The sequence below is a fragment of the Cupressus sempervirens genome, chromosome 2 (assembly GCF_028749045.1).
Source record: "Cupressus sempervirens isolate cs-2001-9-10 chromosome 2, ASM2874904v1, whole genome shotgun sequence".
Taxonomy (NCBI): Eukaryota; Viridiplantae; Streptophyta; class Pinopsida; order Cupressales; family Cupressaceae; genus Cupressus; species Cupressus sempervirens.
The window spans coordinates 165,097,291-165,118,940 of NC_143119.1; the positions used below are offsets into that span (position 1 = coordinate 165,097,291).

Consider the following 21,650-nt stretch of genomic DNA (forward strand, 5'->3'; position numbering starts at 1 on the left):
TGTAGGATTGATTGGATTTAATGCTTGGATACGATGGGATGTTTGGATAGGATGGGATGATTAGATAGGATGGGATGAATTTATGGGATGGGATACTTGGATAGGATGGGATGCTTGGATAGGATGGGATGTGTTAAGAGGATGAGATTCTGATGCAAGAGAATCTTGGGTGTAAGGGCAATCTTCCATCACCCAAAAATATTTTATTTTTAGTCTTTTCTATTTTAATAAGGACTAGTAGATAGGGAGGTTACTATATATGGGAACTTGCTATTTTTAGTAAGTTTTTCATATGAGCTCAGAATGTTCCCATTTTCTATAAGAAGGTTCATTTTAGAGATATAAGCCTACCATAGAAATCTCATCACTCCAGCTTAAGTATCAGAGATGTTATTGTAGATATTTGATGGAACAATTTGCTAAAAAATCTTCAGGCTCACTAGTGGAGGCCTTAGAGTGCCTAGATGTGGTCTAAAAACTCAACGGAAGGGCACTACCATGGTTCCAAGCCTATAGATCAGGAGTTTTCATTTCTAAAAAGTGGTTATAATAACCAATTAGAGCAATAGCTCATGAGTTATGGCCTTCCAAAGTTGGGCTAACCAAAACTTCTAAAATAATTGTCAAAGATGTATTGTCAAAATGTTATCTATGAGCAAGTGGAAGGGGTTGCCATGGGTTCCCCTCTCTCTCTGATCATTGCGAACCTCTTTATGGAACATTTTGAGGAGACTGCCATCCACTCCTTTCCCTTGAAACCTAGATGGTGGAAACGATATGTAGATGACACCAATGTGTGTTGGCCACATGGGCTTGAAAAACTTGAGGAGTTTCACAAGCACATCAACAACTTGGTCCCTGGCATATCATTTACCATGGAGCTAGAGTCAGACAACCGCTTATCCTTTCTTGATGTTCTTCTCATCAGGAAGCGGGATGGCACCTTTGGTAGGCAGGTTTATCGTAAATCCACCCACACTGACTTATATCTCCACTCCTCTTCCCACCACCACCCCAGCCATAAAGCCAGCATCCTTAGAACCCTTGCCTTGAGAGCCTTCAGAATATGTGATGAAGAACACTTAGATAGTGAGTTATCTCATCTTCGTCAGGTCTTCTTCTTGAATGGATATCCGTGCAAGCAAATTTCTAGGGCTCTTCGCTAGGCCAAATCCTTCTTCCTTTCTAGCTCTAGGCCTTCCCCGTCCACGAACCTCCCCGCTCTTCATGTTTCCATTCCTTTTGTGGATGGCATCTCCCAAAAGATTGCCAAAATCTTAACAAAAAGGGGCCTCCGAGTTGCTTTTAAACCCCTTTCAAAGTTAAGTAATCTTGTCCCGCAGCTCAAGGACTCCAAAGACTCATTTCTTGACTCAGGAGTCTACAAGATTGTGTGCTCATGTGGCACCCCCTACATTGGAGAAACTGGTCGTTCTTTTCGGACCAGGATACGTGAGCACGGGGCAGACATCATGCATGATAGGGTCCAAAAATCAGCCTTAGCAGAGCACTCTGTCACCACCAAACATCACATTTGTTTGGAGCAAGCACAAATCCTTTGCAAAGAGAGCAATTATTTCAAGAGAAAGCTCAAAGAAGCCATTGAAATTAGCCACCACCCCCTCAACCTTAATCAAGATGATGGGTGGTCTTTGAACCCCTCGTGGCAACCTTTGCTTCGCTCGCTCGATTGCCGGCAACAGCATGGATAGTCCCCTCCCCTGTCTGTGGTTTGGTGTCCTTGTACATTGGCTCGTCTTTGTCTTGTTTTTTCTTTGTTTTTTCTTCTTCCTTTCTGTCCTCGTCTTTTCTGTCTCTTGGTTGTTTCTTTTCGCGTGCGGCTTGCTTCTCTTCATGTTTTTGGTCTTCTAATTTTATTATTTTTCTAAGTTTTTTAATTTTATTAATTTATTCATTAATTTTAATATTTTGTATTTTTATGATTTTTATGTTCTTATTTTTTGCTTTCATTTATTTTGTCTCGTTGTTTCGAGTTGGTCTCGTGTTCTTTTGCGATCTCTCCTTTATAAATATATAAATATACATTTGGTTCTTTTATTTTTATTTTTAGATTGATTTAATTTATTTATGTTTATTTTTAATATTTTAAATCTTTTAATTCTCTCTTAAAAATTATTACTATAGATTCATAAATTAAAGAGTTATTTCTCTACTCTTCCCTCTTTCTTTTGTTTCTTCTATCTTGTTGTTTTTTCTTCTCTTGTCCCCCCACTTTTTAAAAAAAAATTCTTTCTTTTCATTTCTTTCTTTCTCTGCCTCGTGTTGTGTGCTCCTCCTCCCCCTCTCTTCTTTCTTTTTATTCTGCTTGGCTTGGCTAGTCTGCATACTTTTTTACTTCCTTCTCTCATCCTGATGATGGATCACAGAGTGTGATCCGAAACGTTGATGATAAAAAAACTTACACAATCGAATCCAGAAGCAACACCATCATTAACAATGGATTGTGGAAACTTGATATTATTAAAAAATGTATTTGGCTAACTCTATATGTTTTGTTAGGGTTTTTCAACACTAGGTATTAAGTTTGAGCATCTAGAACCTTCCCTAGTAGCATAAAACTATCTATTTAAGAAAGGACCGAACATTGTCTAGGATAGCTCTAGGTGGTAGTTCATAGCTTGTCTTGAAAATTATTGTATTGAAGGCACCCATGTGGGTTAGCATATTGTACTTACGAATTATGTAATTTCACATTTGTGGAAGAAATAAGAATTCCATAATTTTTTCTCACATTTTCTATTGTTTCTTTGTTTCTGTTATGAGTTTATGGTATTAAGGAGTACCCTGCATCAAGTGGTATCAGAGCTAGAATTCTTGAGTGTATGGAAAAATCACAATTTGTGAGGTAGTTTGCACCAAGACTGTGGTTTGGGCTGAGTGTGTAGGCAGATTGTTGATTTGAGGTAGTTTGCACTAGGGTTTCTATGAAAGCATGAAAATGTCTCCATGAAGAGAGCATGGCAAGAGAGTTGTTGGTGTTACACTTGAGGGTTTCTGAGCCCTCCAAAGGAAAATGCAAGAATTGCAAGAAGAAATACAAAGAGGAATAATTTTTCCTATGAGAGATGAAAGCAAGGATGAGGATGAAGTAGAAGAAAATGTCAAAGTAGAGACAATTCTAAATCTAGAGGAAGAGAGGCTTTTTAGAGCCATCTCCAAGATTAGAAAAAGACTTAAGTTTGAGGTTCCTGCATTTTTAGGAAAGATTAACCCATAGGAGCTGATTTATTGGATCAATGAACTAGAGGAGTACTTTGAGTATGAAGATATTGATGATCTTGATAGGGTCAAATTTGTGAAGGAAAAACTGAAGGGACATGCAAAGATCTGGTGGTAGGAGGTTCAGTTGGAGTAAAATAGAAAGGGAAGGGACAAAATCACTAGATGGGATTAGATGAAAGATAAACTAAAGTGACAATTCATTCCCATGGATTATGAGCTTGATCTATTGAAGAAGATGCTAGGGTTGAAGCAAGTAAAAATTTTTATTCAAGTGTATACTAAAGAGTTTTACCAAGTTCTCATTAAAACTAGCCATGCATAAGCTAACAAGGAGAAGGTTGGCCATTATCTTAATGGGTTAATGCCCAACATTTAGGATGAGTCGAGTCTAGTTCAAATGAGTAGTATTGAGGAGGCATACCATTTTTTCGTAAGAGTTGAGGAGAAACTTAGCAAGAAGTTTGACAATAAGAATAGTGGAAGAGATTCTAGTGGATGACCTTATGGTGGTTGTAATGATGATAAAAAGAACAAGGATGAGGCTAGAAGTCATAGTCAGAATCAAAGGGGAAACAATTCCAATCATTTCCATGATCTAAAAAATAGAGAGAAGAGAGGAAGAGGCAGAGGACAAGGATATGGAAGAGGAGGCTTCTGTGGGAAATGTTTTCACTATAGAGAAGAAGGGCATAGAGCATTTGAATGTACCCAGTGCCAACGAAGGATAGATCAAAGAATAGAAGGCAAGGCCAGAGTTACACATGTTGATAAAGATGAAAAATCTTCACATTCTAAAGATGTTGAAAGAGGAGAAGTCCTAGTTAACTAAAGAGTCCTGCTGAATGGTGAGAATGAACCTAAGCAAAGAAGGAGCTTGTTTCAGACAAAGTGCAGATGTGAAGATAAGTGTTGTGATGTGATCATTGATGGTGGAAGTACTAACATTTTGGTGTCAAAAATGATGGCCACCAAGTTGAAGCTAAAGAGGTAGAAACACTAGCATCCATGTTGTATTTCTTGGGTGCAAGATGACCACAAGGTCATGGTCAATGAGCAGTGCTTAGTGAAGTTCAAGATTGGAAGCTACTAGGATGTGGTACTGTGTGATATCATACCTATGTACATATGTCATATGTTGTTGGGTAGACTATGGTAATTTTATAGGCATGTTGTACATGATGGGTGAGCAAATACCTACACTCTAACTAAGTATGGAGTGAAACATAAGTTGAATTCATTGAAGGATAAAGAAGAAAAGGTATGTAGTGCTATTAGAATATCTTTTATTAATGGAAAAGAGTTTCTTAAAGGTATAAAGCACAACCATATGTCTTTTTCTATAATTCCTAAAGATAGTAAAGAAGAAGTAGAGGAGGTACCTATAGAAGTTGCATATATGTTGCGAGATTTTTTTGATATTGTATTATATTGTAGATGCTCAAAAATGGTTCGCATCTATGAATTCATCACTTCTTCATACTAATTTATCCCATTTTCTCATTCTACTAAATTTGATCTTTTGGCCAGATTGATAATATTTTGTCATTTGTATCCCCTTTCACATCAATTTCATATCAACTCAAAATCGTATCAAATCAACTTAAAATCATATCAAATCAACTCAGAATCACCCCAAATCAACTCAGAATCACTCAAAATCAGTCCTAATCAACCCAAAATGTATCAAACATCCCAAATCAATCATCATTTGTCTGACTCCTAGGTATTGTTGTGCTTTTAGTGCCTTGGAAACCTACCAACCTATCAATCTTATCAATTTGACCTTAGTACTGTCGTGGCTCTCAGTGCTAGGTCAAACTATCATTCATGTCATCCAATCTTTGACATTGTTGAGGCTTTGAATGTTAGATCATGACATCATCAACCATTTTAATAACATTGACAATGTTCATCGGTGTTATTATGATCAAACCTTATCAATAAATTTCAATCCTATAGCATTTACAATGTCGGTTAAATGTTACATATCAACCAATTCATGTCATGTGTCTTTGGCATGTTATAAACTTCAATCAATCAATCTGATCATGGCTTTGATCTATTGGTCATCATCTTATTCCATATCCATCATCATTACATTTTCATCAAAGGGTACAGTCGCATTCATTTAATCAATTTGGCCAATCATTTACTAATTTTCTCTATAGGATTAAATAACCCATAATTTAATCCTATTCTTTCTAATCATTCTTCCTAATTATCATCCTCAATTAATTAATCTTATTAATTGATTGATTAATCATCTACAAACCATGGAAATGTACAATTTCCTAAGTTCCATTTTCCATCATTAATTCCATTTTCTACTAATTCTTATTTTGTGGAATAAAAGGATTCTTAATTCAAATATTCCATAAAATATTGCATTATCATGACACTTGGATATGACACCTCATTGATTCTCCTTCGACACTTGGCTAAGACTTGTCATAATAAAATATTCTTATTCTCTTACACATGTCTCTATTTGGCTTCTTTGTCATAGATTCTTGGCTTTAAGTGGGTTTAGGTGTCTTATGACGCGTCATAGATTCTCGTCCACATTTAGCCAAGTTTGACTTGCATGTGTCATAGAATCTCACAATTGGCATATTTTTTCATATGCATCATGGATTCTCAAAGGAATCTCTTGCCACATCACACGTCTATGGTTGACAAATCCAATACCCTCACTTTGAGTGTTGATTATAAAATGGACACTCTTTCTCTCATTTCAGGTCTTCTGGAAGCCCTCTTGAAGTCTTGGAAGCCTTTAGGTCCTAATTTCTTTTAGATTTCTCACTCCATCTCTCAGATTCAAATCACAACTTCAAGTATTCTCATGGCATTATCCACATCATAGACTTTTGCTTCAATTTTGTGTGCACTATAGGAAACTTTGGAGCTACAATCATTTGGAGAAGAAAGAAGGACATGGGAGCTACAAGCGAAAAAGGGGGTTTCTATTGCTTTCTTTATTAGTTTGGTTTTCATGGTAGACTAGTGGGTGCTAATGTATGTAGATTGAGTTTGTTATTTTCTCATAGTATGTTATGCATTTAACCCATTTTCTGGTCCTACATTTGGTGAACCCGATGTGAACATGCATATCTAACTTGGGTTTTCTTGTTTTGTGCTTGTAGGTGCAAGGAAGGAGCTCACTTGGAAGGGTATAATGACTATCAGCTATTTCTTTTCACACCTAGATTAATTAGGGGGTCTAGTAAAATGCTTATATGCTCTTGTTTCATGCATTCTATTAGCTTGCTGTCCTAGGGTGCACTATGCTCTGTCAAGGCGCACTTGGGACCCCTAGGAGTAGTTTTAGGAGCCCAGAAACCACCAAAATCTCATTCTATTGTTTTTGACTTACCAACTGTGCCCAACTGGGCCTCGACTATGTCATTGACACAGTCTGCACTGTTTGGGTGCACTTGGGAGTGTAGTTTCGAAAATTTCAATTTTTGGGTCTTGTTTGGGTACCATTTCCCCACACTCTGCACTTGACTTCCCAACTACGCCCTAAAACCACCAACTATGCCCAAATGGGCCCCAACTACATCATTGATGTAGTCTACACTGTATGGGTGCACTTGGGAGTGTTCTGAGCCATTTTGGCCTTCTGGAGAGCAATTGGCTCTGTCAAAGCACATCTGGGTTCATAGTAAGCACATGCATCAATCAACATTTGCATCTAAGATTTCCATTTCATTCTAGAACTTAGATTAGATGATTTTTTTTTACTGATGTTCTATTTGTAGCATGTGGCAATCATTGGATGAAGATGTAATCATAACAAACTACTAATGTGTGCTTTTGCATGACGTTGTCAAAGACTTTGTGTGTCTTTCAAAACTATGTGTGTGGATTTCCTAGATTAGATAACATTTCTTTTGGTGCTTAAAATGAACCTTTTTCTTTTCTGCTTGGCATGTCTATGGTGTTAAATACCTAGGATTTGCATTGGATGTATCCTCTCCCCTCGCCATTCATGGATCTTGGGTGTAAGAGAAATCCATGTAACTTCTATAGGAGGCCTGCCTTGGACCAAGATACTCGATATTGGGTATGCCAGGGGATGACCTGAGAGCTGTAATGGGCCAAAGCCAGGTCAACATTCTAGCCACTATATAAAATTTGATTACGGTGAAAGCTATATCGATAGTATTGTTGCGTAATAGCTCTCCACTAGTACCCTTGTGGTGCGTCAAACCTCGATTCTCAGGGCTGGGAGACCTTTTGTGAAAGTTTATCATTCACTTCCCGAATGGAATGCCTTTACTAAAAACCATGTTTTAGTGGCCAAAATCCTTTCTATCCACTAGCTCAAGGGGTCACCCATGCTTCTGAAGACATCCTACATTCTCATGGTCCTTAGTAGAGGCAACAGTCCCTTGGGAAGTCATTCCCCTTGGGAAGCGGATCTTGGTAGCCCCGAGAAGTGAGTGTGCTATAAGGGGGAGCCTGTGGTGCCAAGATCCTAGGTTGTCCAGTCTGGATAAGCATGGCTGAACTTCAGTTCAAGTGGAATTCAGTGGATACAGTCCTAAAAGCCTAGGTTGTGGTGTGTTTGCTAACTTTTAACAACAACTATTCTTGTCTTAATGTGTCTTTCATGTGTGTAAAACATAATCAATATAAAAGCCAAACTTTTAAATTTACACCTTGGATATCATTTGAACTTCTCAAAACATCACACATTGCAAAAACATTTCAACCTTTATCAAACTTTGCAAACTTTGGTTCAACACTCTCAAACCTTGGAAAACATGTTGACTTGTGCTCCTAAATGTGCTTGACAAAACGTAGATATCACACTTGCGTAGACTTCACTTGCATTCACCCTAGTATAGACCTCATTCATGTATCATATAGAATTCATATTGTACCTTTTAGTTCTCATTTAGTATCTATTACCTTTCATATTGCATCCATTTAGGTTCAGTTTACTTTCCTTAGTTTTTGCATTCCCATCTCAAAATCACCACTTTGCATTCACCACCTTGCATGTTTGCATACCTATTCATCATCTTGACCACTTTATCCATCATTCCGAGTGTCCTAACCATCATTTTGAGAATTCATACTAGGCCTAACACTGTCCTCTAATATTTGCCTCTCTGTGACATCAATCTTGAAATCATAGCTTCCAGAATTGCCTCAATTTCAGCCCAGTTTACCAACTGTGCCCAGAAACTACCAATTGTGCCCAACTAGGCCCCAACTGCATCATTGAAATAGTCTACACTGTTTGGGCACACTTGGTGGTCTTGTGATATAGTTTTGGGTTCCAGATAACATTTTGGGGCTTGAACAGTGTCCTTAGGTACCTGGTTAGCTCCCCTTGCACCAGCTTGCCTAGCTTTGCATTCTACATCACCTAGTCTTTAGTACCTTAACTTAGGACATCATCCTATAGGTCATAACCATTTTTTTTCATCTCCCAACCCATCCTAACATCAACCCCAATATCTTAGCTTCTTGGCATGTCAGTTTGGTAACCATACCCTTTAGAATCAGCAAATGTTCTTCCTAGCTTACCAACTGTGCCCATAAACTACCAACTGCACCCAAAATGGCTCCAAGTGCATCAATGATGCAATTGGTACTATTAGGGTGCACTTGGCACTATTAGGGTGCACTTGGCTACCTGCATGACCATTTTGGGCCTCCAAACTGCACTTTAGGACCCCAAAACTGCATCTAGGAGCCTCTACACCTACCCATTCTACACTTGACCCAAAACCATATCTTGGACCCAAAATCCCCTTTTGCATCATAAGCATTGTCTACATCACACATTTGATCAGTATCACCATCATTTTGAGCCCCAAAACATCATTTTGAACCCCCAAAACCTTTGAATTTAGTCAAAAATCTAGACAAAGTATGAGTCTTAGAGTATCTCCTCGTGTCGACGGATAATGGATCTTAAATAAGTCTTTTTATATTTTCTTATCATTTTATTTGGTCAAAATATATCTATGTCTTGATAGATTTGACCTTGTCATCTTTTATCAATTTGATCGTTTCGTCTTTTATTAGTTTTTTGGTCAAGATCCAAAGTCCTTTATCACAAGGTTAAACTCCTAGACAAAATACTTTCTAAAAGGTTTTACCTAAGTTCAAAAATTTCCATATACCCTTGTCATAGCATAATCATATCCCTAGCGTCCCCAAATGTCATTTTGACTTACCCTAGTGGTATATCCCCTTCATATTGCATTGATCAAAATCCTTAGCATCATTTTCACTACTAAACCCTATTAGATTATCCATCAACCACATTGCCTTCTTGATCATTTACCCTCATTTTGCATGTCCCAAATGTCATTATGAACCCTAGAACACCATCCTTTTCATAGTTTACCTTGCACACACCAACCTTTAGCATCCCTAGAAAGTCCAAAACATAACCCTAATTGTCATTTTGCATACCTTAGAGTCATTTTCATCCCCTCTAGTCAAACTTCAAAACATCATCTTGCATTTGCATTTGCATAACATCCCTAGGACATTTTCACTTTGCACATCAAAACCATAGTTCATCTAGCATTTTCCTCACATTGCATAACATTCCTAAACACTTAAAAATCCCAAAAACACTCATATCTTTCATACCCACCACTCTAAATCACCCAAAACACTCAAAAATTCCATTGCATTTGCACTCTTAGGTATCATGCCAGCACTTACTAGGACACAATCAGCTCAAAGACCCGAGGAACTCTATGAACCTTAGTTTTTTGAGGCACAAGTACAACAAAAACCTCGTCCAAGACAAAGAAAGAGCAAGAAAATCCAACAAACCTTTGACGAAGACCAAATCGAGGCATCACAACCATTACTAGCAGACCCCTTGAACATGTATCCGAAAGATCCTAATAATCAAGCTATGGCGCAAAAAACCTTAAACAATGCACCTACCATGAGATTTCCTCCAAACACTTGCCCCACACATGGGATGTTTCAATGGAGTCCTGACTTTGAACCTATATTTGCGCCAATGCCACCGGGAGGAGAAAGTGTACCAACCTCACCTGAAGATGAACAATCACATTCCTTTGAATTCAACCAACCTAACACATCAAACATACAACAAGGTACTATACACCTAAGTGATGACTCTGACACTGATTATGGCATCACTAATGAAGAAATGGCTAGGGCATGTCAAGACAAAAGTTTTTGCAAGAACTTCAAACATTTGGCAGCCCAAGAAATTGTCAAATTTAACCCAAACTTGGAAGGTCCTAGGTCCAAAAATCAAACCAACACAACAATTGAAAACATCCAACCCATGATAAATTTGGACTTAGAAAAGGGAAAACAAAATTTGGAGTTTTCAAACACAATAATGGCACCTATAAGGTCCCATCAAGAACCAACAATTGAAATCCTCCAAAGTACATTTGAACACATCAATGTTAACCCCTTGTTTGATGAAATATCACAAATCCCTAAACACCCCAAAAGGACATTAAGACTTGATTTTAGTCACATGATGAAAAAACAAGATGCATCTAAAGGGACCCATGCTCTAGGGATGCTAGACTTACCTTCTTTGGACGCAAATCAACAAAGTACACCTTTGCTCCTAACTTTACCAAGTGCTACGACATCAAACACTATAGAACCTCTCATAAGTACAACATGTGAAACATCAAGCGCAACCATCCCTATAGACACAAAAAGGAAAAGCCTTATTGACATTACATCCATTCCCAACAGAAATGTATCTTATAGTCAAGTCAATATGATGTCGCAAGTAGGAACATCTAAAACACAAAGGTACCAAAACAACAATATAAACATGATGTTCAATTCTCAAGGACTTAGTCAACCCCCATGACAACAACCTACAATGGTACAAGGACCCAAAACTTCAAGGCACAATCAAGTCTACATCCTCTTGACACACATCCCACATATCAAGAACAACATCAAACACAACGACAACAACCACAAGTGGGGAAAACATCCAACATTCCTAACATGCAATCCCATGTAAACCCACTTGAACTACACAATTTATCAACAACAATTTCACCAGCAATTCCAACAACAACAAATGATGTTTGCTAAACAACAAGAGAAACTCAAGAAACAATTGGAATACCAAAGATGCCTTGAGCAACAAATCGTATACCAGCAACATTTGTTACAATGACAACATGTGCCATAACAACCTCAACAAATACCTCTACAACAACAAGCACACACATGGTCTCACATACAACCAACAGAGGTATCCCAACAACAACCACAACACATGGCACAACAACAACACATGGTACAATAATCGCAGTCAATCCCACAACAAGTGCCACATCAAATACCACAACAAGTTCCCCAACAACAAGGACCTTTCTATCTTCAAGGTGCCAACATACCTCCACCACCTAGTGACACTTCATCAGACACAGAAATGTCAGAACCAATTAGACAGAGTTCTCGCCATAGCAAACAATCGACTTATAGACACAAAAGACTTGAAGGAAAGACCATCATGCAAAACCCCAATGAAGAACTATTACAATAATTCAAACAACTTTCCAAACAAGTCGAGGCATTGGGAGTCCAAAAGAAACAGGCTCTATATACAGAAAGGGACCTACATCTTAATCCATTCAATAAAAATTTGTATATGCCTCCATTCCCAAAACACTTTGAAGATCCAAGGTTTGAAAAATATCGAGGAAAAGGAAACCCTAGTGATCAGATCTGATAATTGTGTGGTTCATGTACCAAACTCAGTAATGAGCCAACTTACCTTATGAGATTGTTCCCTCATTCTCTAGGTGGGCCTGCACTTGAATGGTACTCCAAACTTCCTGGTAATATCAAATCTTGGTCAGAGCTAGCAAACAAGTTTATCTCCCACTTTGCCTTTAACATTAAAAATGAGGTGACATTTTCTAATTTGTGCTCAACTAAACAGAAGACATGAGAATCATTCATCACATTCTTACTGCGTTGGAGAAGCTTAGTTAGTCAATGCTCACTAAACATTGCTGAAGAACAACAAGTAAACTTGTGCATTGAAAACTTAGTCCTGGACTTAATGTATGAACTCAAAATCAAGAGTCCAAGCACCATTTCTAAATTAATGAAAAAAGGGGCTAGTATTGAAGATGCTCTTATCTGTAAGGGAATCCTCAAGATAAACAAAGAAAACACCAATACCAACTCGTCTAATGACAAGGCAAATTTTTTCTCCAAATACAAGAATGTGACTAATGATGGCATTGTGGATGCCCGCACAACCTCAATTGACTTTGAAAGGTGAAAACCCAACAAATTCACAAACTCCTAATCAAACAACACCTCAACAGCAGAAAATTGAGACTTCCACAGAAGAAAAAAGACATCCTAGAACCAAGGATAGAAAATTCACACCATTGGGAATACCACTTGAGACTGCATTACAATAGTTACTGAGTAATAACTTCGTACAATTACCCCCAATCAAAGATGAACCATTGACTAAATCTGATTGGTGGGATGACAAAAAGTATTGTGATTACCATCGCACCAAAGGACACAAGACTTCATCATGATTCCAACTAAAACATGCAATACAAGACCTTATTGATGATGGTGTAATCACAGTTGATCCATCACTATTAGCATCCAACTCTGATCACACTATTTTCAAAGATCCTTTGGGTAATCATGACAAAGAAAAACCCTCAAGTTCAAACTCAAACTCACAAGGTAATGTGAATTACACATGTACTAGTTATGACTACACCATCAATTGCTTTAATGAGTCTAGATTCTGCATATCCACATTCACATTGAAGGTTGAAGACCCTCGTTGTGCTATCACTACACGCCGTAGTAAGATCACCCTACCTAGAGCCCCATCTAGACCTACTGCTTTTACTAGGCCTGCACCACCAAGTAGACCTACTACTCCTACTTCATCTGATTATAGCCTTGTTGAACAACTTGGAAAAACCCTTGCACAAATATCCATTTTGGACCTAATGCGTGCATCTCCCCAACATCAAAAGATCTTGGATCAAGCCCTTAAAGAGTCAGCAGTCCCAGATAACATTGATGTTGCCTAGTTCCAAGCCATGGTTGGGAACCTATCTGCGTCACAACATATCACTTTTTCACCTTGAGATATTCCTAAGGACAAACCTAACCATAATGATCCCCTTTATCTCAAAGTCTTCATCCATAATGCCAAAGTCAGATGTGTCTTAATAGATGGAGGAGCAAGACTGAACATCTGTGCTCTTAAGGTTGTGAACAATTTGGGTTATTCTAAAAATGATGTGGATCCCTCTCAAAGAATCATAATAAAAGCTTATGATGATGGTGAACGCTGCTCTAGGGGCATCATCGCATTACCTGTCAAAGTTGGTCCAGCTTCTGAAGACACATTGTTCCATGTCCTAGACATTGAAATGAATTGCAACATGATACTAGGACTTCCTTGGATTCATGCTATGAAAGTAGTCCCTTCTACATATCATCAATGTTTGAAGTTTTCCTATCACAACATAGAGGTTACCATCCCCAGTGATCCAGATCTTTTCCAGTTTTGTGCTAATCTAAGAGATGCTACTGCATTCCAAATCCCAACAAACAATGAAGCACAACCCACAAATCCCTCTAAGTATGTGGATGCTGATATACTGCTCAGTAAAGCCAAGGAAAAGATGAAGATTGAAGACAATGGGTGTGGAGAGTACTTTTTCTCTCAAGTCTCTCACATTAGAGAGTCACCACTTTCTCCCATCAACACAAAGAATGATACTTCTATCAATGAGAATACATCCATATGTATTGAGAAAGCAAAAGCAGAATGAGAACCCACTTTGATATCACCTAGCAAGTATGGACTTGGGTTTACCATCATGCAGAAATAAAGTTATGATGGCTATAGTGGTCTTGGATCTCAGAAACAAGGAATCATTGAACCTATCACTACAGAAGGACAACCTCCTAGTTTGGGGCTTGGATTTAAACTATTACAAATAGGTCCTCCTAGTACTATGGTACCTACGTGTAAGACTATGGATGTTTTGAATGATGAAAAGGCATCTGAGGATATCCCACTTGAAACCAACAATCCCCTAGCCTCTGAGCATAACCCCAATGACCCAGTTGAATCAGTTACCCATATATCTAACTTCAACCAAAGCCCATTCAACACTGATGATGACATCTCCTCAAGTTATCTTGAACCTTTGGATTGGGACCAATGTGGACCACCAATTTTTGATTGATTCGACAATGATGGCACTCTTATAATAGAATTTGAAGGCATTATGACTGAATATCATAAAGAAGTAGTTTCTCCTAAAGAGAACACATTGGCATATTTTGGGGAGCCAACTCCACTTTCTAGTTACAAAGAAAAAAGAGAAAAAGATAGCAAGCATAGGTCTCTTGGTGAAAATAAAAAGGCCCCCTTAGACTATAAAAAATCAAGAGCTAAGTAGCTCCCATTGATACAAAATGAAAAATATGATGCCATGAATATCAGTGTTCTAATGTTCAACATGCCACACAGTCTTTTGGAGCTCTCTCAATCAGCGTTCATGCAGAAGGTCATTGGTCTCAACCCTTCCAGCCCTCCCTTATATCCCTTTGTTTATCCCCCAATCCAGCTGCCTAATTTGTCCTATAACCAAAATCAGTCCTTTATCCAACAAGCCTTTGCATATGTCATCATCAATGACATCCCACATGACATTTCTATTGACCCATTTATCCTTAGATTCCTTGATTTGCAAGAGATAGACATTGTCTTACATACGATACACGATGGTATCTCTCGAGGCCTTTCTAGTGGTTTGATTTTAGCTACAAACTCAGAACAAATCCTCCATAGTTATGCTCAATCTTGGATCTAGAGCTCATCAGCTAGCAGCATCAACAACAGATATCTTCTCAGCATTTGTTAGTGTCATTCTTGATTTCATCTAAAGTCATGAAAAAAGAAAAGAAAAAAAAGTGAAAAAAGTCATGAAAAAATGGATGCCTTGATGAAAACCTGGCAAACAGGCATCTTGGCACAAAAATTTGAGTCAAGAGAAAAATTTCATCCAAAAGTGAAAACCTAGCAAATAGGTGCTTTGGGCAAGTACCATGGTAAAAACCTGGCAAATAGGCACCATGTGTAATCAGTATCGCTCCTCCATCTATCAGGATTCCATCTGGTCTTTTCCCCCTCTATCATTCCTTAATCATATCCTTCATATTGCAAGACATCCTTGGTCCCTTATCCTGGCTCACGAACTGGTTAATGTCCTTTGTTACCTTGCTTAAGCATCACCAGTTTGCACACACACTCTGTCATTGGCATTTGTACATAGTTTGCGTCTTGTCTGGGGGTATATTACCTACATGGTGCATGATTTTGAATTTGAACTGGGGGCATATCCCTAAGTTCTTTTTATCCATTAGACCTATCACATAACGGATTGGAGCTAACACTTGTTTATGCTTATACGATCCTGAAAAAATCCCTAAAAATCATAAAATGTCCTGAGAAAATCACTAAAAATCACATAATGTCTTGAAAAAATCCTAAACATTCACATACGATCCTAAAAAAATCACTAAAAATCATAACATGTCCTGAAAAAAACCCTAAAAATCATAAAATGTCTTGGAGAAAATAGTCACGCAAAAACATCAAATATCAGAAAAAAACCCTAAAAATCACAAAACTCGTCAAAAATTTGCAATAAACCTTGTACATATTCACTGTGGATAACCATCCCTTTTGCGTTCACACTTGCACTTTGCAGCTTGAAACTCAAAGCACTACACTTTCAAGACAATCACACTATCTGACCAATGTGAACCAACAATCAATCCAACATGTCACTATGAACCTATCAACTGAATCCACAAATAGTGCTATCACATTATCAACCTGTTGAACACCATCTAAACACTAAAATAGTAAAAAAACAAGTAATAATGGACAAGGATAGCTGTTGGCTCATGCTGTTTAGTGAGTGATTTATTTTTTACTTTGTTTTTCTTTGATCTTTTTCCTATGCCACTCGATGATATAAAACTAATCTATGAGACAGGCCAGGATGGTTCATGGTCATCTTTTTCCATTTCTATCTATTACAATGTACCTTTGAGAGTCTGGGGCATGTACATATCCCTCAGGAAGGGCAAGGTCATTCTCTCTTTGCATCATGCTTGTTTACACAAAAGGCTTGCATTTGCGCTCTGGCCCTTTATGCCATGATGCGTTGCATTCCATTTGCCATATCAAAATAAAGCTTCATTTGAAATATAGTGCACTTTCTAGAAGTAAAAGTCTTTCCATCATACAAACATCTCCTCATCTCATCTTTCTTCTTCATCTCATTCTCTATCACCTTCTGATTCACCAAATCATCTTCATCTTCCATTCATGCATTCTTGCATCATCCTATACTATCAATCAAATTTCTATGGCTTTCCACCTAGTTCAACCTCAGGCTAACATCTTTTCTCATCATCTTTGACCAAATACGACCATTTTTGATGATTTCCCTCATGTTATGACATCTTTCCATCATTTTGGGCATGCATGCACAATTTTGGGTCATTCCGAGTTTGATCGGGCTGATTCTAGGCCCTAGAGAATTTTAGGGTGCAATATGCACTTTCAAGTTGCAGTTGTGGTTTCCAACTATGTCATTGATGCACTTGGTAGAGTTTTGGTGCACTTGGGAACCTAGGTTATCCAGAACTACTCCCGAAACCCCTAGGTTGCACTACGGAGGCCATAACTTTTGTGTTTCAATTTCGATTTATGAACCGTCAATTGCGTTGGACTCATATATTTCTTGTGAACAAAATGAGCTATCATTTTCATTATTTAGTCACTATATGGATTATTAATCCTTGCAATTACTCTTGGGCTCCTAGTTGCCCCTTGTCATGTTGATTTTGGCCCCCAGAGCCTTCTCGGGCACATTTTTGCACTTTCTGAGACCACTTGGACTTCCCAAGTGCATCATTGACACACTTGGTACTGTCATGGCACACTTGGGCTTACCAAGTGTGTCAATGACACACTTGGTAGAGTTTTGGGCGCAGTTGGGGACCTAGGATACCCAGAACAGCTCCCGGAGCCCATAACTTTTGCATTTTAATCCAGATTTACAATCCATCAATTGCATTGGATTCATATATTCATTATGAAAAACATGAACTATCATTTTCATCATTTTTTTTCTTTCTTGAGTGGTAACCCATGCAATCACTCTTGGGCTCTTGATTGACCCTATTTTACACTCTAGACCTCATAACTTTCACATCTTATGTCTGATTTGTGATCTGTCAAATTGCTATGGTTTTGTCTTCTTGTTGTCAACAAATTGACTTATCATATTCTTATCTTAGTCAATTTATCTAGGGGGAACCCATATATATCATCCCTACTAGGGCATGTTGTGGCTTTCTCATCAGTTATTCTTTGATACAATGCTCTAAATCACATTGTATTAAAGAGGGGCAAAATGTAGATGCTCAAAAATGGTTCGCATTTATGAATTCATCACTTCTTCATACTGATTTGTCCCATTTTCTCATTCTACTAACTTTGATCTTTTGGCCAAATTGATCATATTTCGTTATTTGTATCCCCTTTCACATCAATTTCATATCAACTCGAAATCATATCAAATCAACTCAGAATCATATCAAATCAACTCAGAATCACCCCAAATCAACTCAGAATCACTCAAAATCAGTCCTAATCAACCTAAAATGTATCAAACATTCCAAATTAATCATCATTTGTCTGACTCCTAGGTATTGTTGTGGCTTTCAGTGCCTTGGAAACCTATTAACCTATCAATCTTATCAATTTGACCTTAGTACTGTCGTGGCTCTCAGTGCTAGGTCAAACTATCATTCATGTCATCCAATCTTTGACATTTTTGAGGCTTTCAATGTCAGATCATGACATCATCAACCATTTTAATAACATTGACAATGTTCATCAGTGTTATTATGATCAAACCTTATCAATCAATTTCAATCCTGTAGCATTTACAATGTCAGTTAAATGTTACATATCAACCAATTCATTTCATGTGTCCTTGGCATGTTATCAACTCCAATCAATCAATCTAATCATGGCATTGATCTACTGGTCATCATCTTATTCCATATCCATCATCATTACACTTTCATCAAAGGGTATAGTCGCATTCATTTAATCAATTTGGCCAATCATTTACTAATTTTCTCTATAGGATTAAATAACCCATAATTTAATCCTATTATTTCTAATCATTCTTCCTAATTATCATCCTCAATTAATTAATCTTATTAATTGATTGATTCATCATCTAAAAACCATGGAAATGTATAATTTCCTAAGTTCCATTTTCCATCATTAATTCCATTTTCTACTAATTCTTGTTTTGTGGAATAAAATGATTCTTAATTCAAATATTTCATAAAATATTGCATCATCATGACACTTGGATATGACACCTCATGGATTCTCCTTCGATACTTGGCTAAGACTTGTCATAATCAAATATTCTTATTCTCTTACGCATGTCTCTATTTGGCTTCTTTGTCATAGATTCTTTGCTTTAAGTGGGTTGAGGTGTCTTATGACGTGTCATAGATTCTCTTCCACATTTAGCCAAGTTTGACTTGCATGTGTCATAGAATCTCACAATTGGCATATTTTTTCATATGTGTCATGGATTCTCAAAGGAATCTCTTGCCACATCACACATCTATGGGTGACAAATCCAATACCCTCACTTTGAGTTTTGATTATAAAATGGACACTCTTTCTCTCATTTCGGGTCTTCTGGAAGCCCTCTTGAAGTCTTGGAAGCCTTTAGGTCCTAATTTCTTTTAGATTTCTCACTCCATCTCTCACATTCAAATCAAAACTTCAAGTATTCTCATGACATTATCCACATCATAGACTTTTGCTTCAATTTTGTGTGCACTATAGGAAACTTTGGAGCTACAATCATTTGGAGAAGAAAGAAGGACATGGTAGCTACAAGCGAAAAAGGGGGTTTCTATTGCTTTCTTTATTAGTTTGGCTTTCATAGTAGACTAGTGGGTGCTAATGTATGTAGATTGAGTTTTTGATTTTCTCATAGTATGTTATGCATTTAACCCATTTTTTGATCCTACATAGATAATGTACCTGATTGATTTGGTTCTAGGAGCCAGTTTACCAAATAAGGCGGTGCACAAAATGACAACAACAGAAAGTGAAGAGTTGAACAAGCAAGTTCATGAGTTATTGCAGAAGGGTTTGATTCAAGAGAGCCTAAGTCCATGTGTTGTACCAGTAGTATTAGCACCAAAGAAGAATGAAGAGTGGAGGATGTGCACAGATTCTCATGCTATCAACAAGATCATAATAAAGTATAGATTTCCATTGCCAAAGATAGATGTTATTATGGATTGTTTGAGTGAAGCTAAGTATTTCAAAAAGATAGATCTAAAGAATGGGTACCATCAGATTCATATCAAAGAAGGTGATGAATGGAAGACTTCTTTGAAGATAAAGGAAGAATTGTATGATTGGTTAGTCATGCCTTTTGGGTTAACAAATTCTTTGAGCACTTTCATGAGGTTCATGAATGAGGTACTGAAGGAGTTTCTAGGTAAGTTTATCATTGTTTACCTAGATGATACAATGATCTTTAGTAAGAAAATGGAGGAGCATTTGATTCATATTCACAAGGTGTTTGATAAGTTGAGGGAAGAAAAAATGTTAATAAACTTGAAGAAGTGCAGTTTTGTAAAGGATTTGGTGTACATGGGATTTGTAGTCTCAAGAGAAGGTCTAAAAATGGACCGAGAGAAAGTGAAAGCTATCATTGAATGGCCTACTCCAAGGAGTATGATAGAGGTAAGATCCTTTCATGGACTAGATATGTTTTACAAAAGTTCATAACAAGTTTTAGTAGTATTTGTGGACCCTTGACTAAAATAATGAAAGGGGATAGGAAAGAGTTTAAGTGGATTCTAGGAGCAGATAAAAGTTTTGATTTATTGAAATAGAAAGTTACTAAGTAACCTATTTTGGCACTTCCTAATTTTAACAAGGTGTTTCAAGTAGACTATGATGCTAGCGGTATTGTAGTGGAAGTTGTTTTGAGTCAAGAAGGTAGACCTATTGCTTATTTCAATGAGAAGTTGACTGATGCAACAAGAAAATATTCTATTTATGATCAGAAATTTTATGCTATAGTTCAAGCATTGAAGAAGTGGATACACTATCTTCTTCCTAAGGAGTTTGTTTTGTATACTGATTATCAAGTTTTTCAATATTTGAATAGTCAAGGAAAATTGAACCAAAGGCATTTAAAGTGGGTTGAGTTTTTGTAGAGTTATACATTTGTTTTGAAACACAGGAGTTGCAAGTCTAACAAAGTTGCAAATGCTCTTAGTAGAAGACAACTTTTTCTAACATAAATGCAGGTAGAGGTGGTTGGGTTCAAGGAACTTAGTACTTTATATTCAGATGATCCTAATTTTGGTGAAGCATGGAAGGCTTGTACAGAACCTATTACACTTGATAAAACAAAGTGGTTGAATTTTATGATCTAGGATAGTATGTTGTTCAAAGGAAGCTAGTTGTGCATTCCCAAAAGTTCAATGAGAGAGAATCTCATCAAGGAAAAGCATAGTGGAGGATTGGCTGGACATTTTGGTAGTGATAAAACTATAGCCTGGGTTGCTGAAAATTATTACTAGCCACAATTACAGCAAGATGTGACAAAGTTTGTACAAAGTTGTCAAGTATGTTAGATGGAAAAAGGAGTGAAGTAGAATACAAAGTTGTATCAACCATTACCTATACCAAAGAAGTCATGGGAGGATGCCAGCATGGATTTTGATCTTGGATTTGTAAGGACACAGTGTGGGTATGATTCAATTTTTGTGGTGGTTGACATGTTTTTGAATATGTCACATTTTATTCCTTGCAAGAAGACTAGTAATGTTGTTCATGTAGCAGAGTTATTTTTCAGAGAAGTGGTGAGATTATATGGTGTACCAAAGAGTATAGTTTTAGATCAAGATACAAAATTTGTTGGGTATTTTTGGCATATATTGTGGAAGAAGCTGAAGATAGATTTGAAGTTCAGTTCATTACATCATCCACAGACTGATGGATAGACAGAAGCTGTGAATCATAGTTTGGGAAACATGTTGAGATGCTTGGTTGGAGATAAATCAAAAGGATGGGATATGATTTTACCATAGGCGATATTTTCATATAATAATTTTATCAATAGGAGTATTGGTAAATCATCATTCTAGATTGTATATGGGAGTAGTCTTAGAAATGCTTTTGAATTGAGGCAGTTGGATAAAGGAGAAATAAGTAGTGCTAAAGCAGATGATTTTGCTAAACATTTGAAGAACATCCATGAGGA

General features: G+C 37.3%; 1 protein-coding gene across 1 annotated transcript; it reads left to right on the forward strand.

Moving 5' to 3' along the window:
* The first annotated feature begins 674 nt into the window (after positions 1-674).
* Positions 675-1,166, forward strand: LOC149571564 (uncharacterized). The gene has a single exon (XM_089815706.1). It carries the CDS (start codon positions 675-677, stop codon positions 1,164-1,166), a length of 492 nt encoding a protein of 163 aa, XP_089671832.1.
* Positions 1,167-21,650: the final 20,484 nt, after the last annotated feature.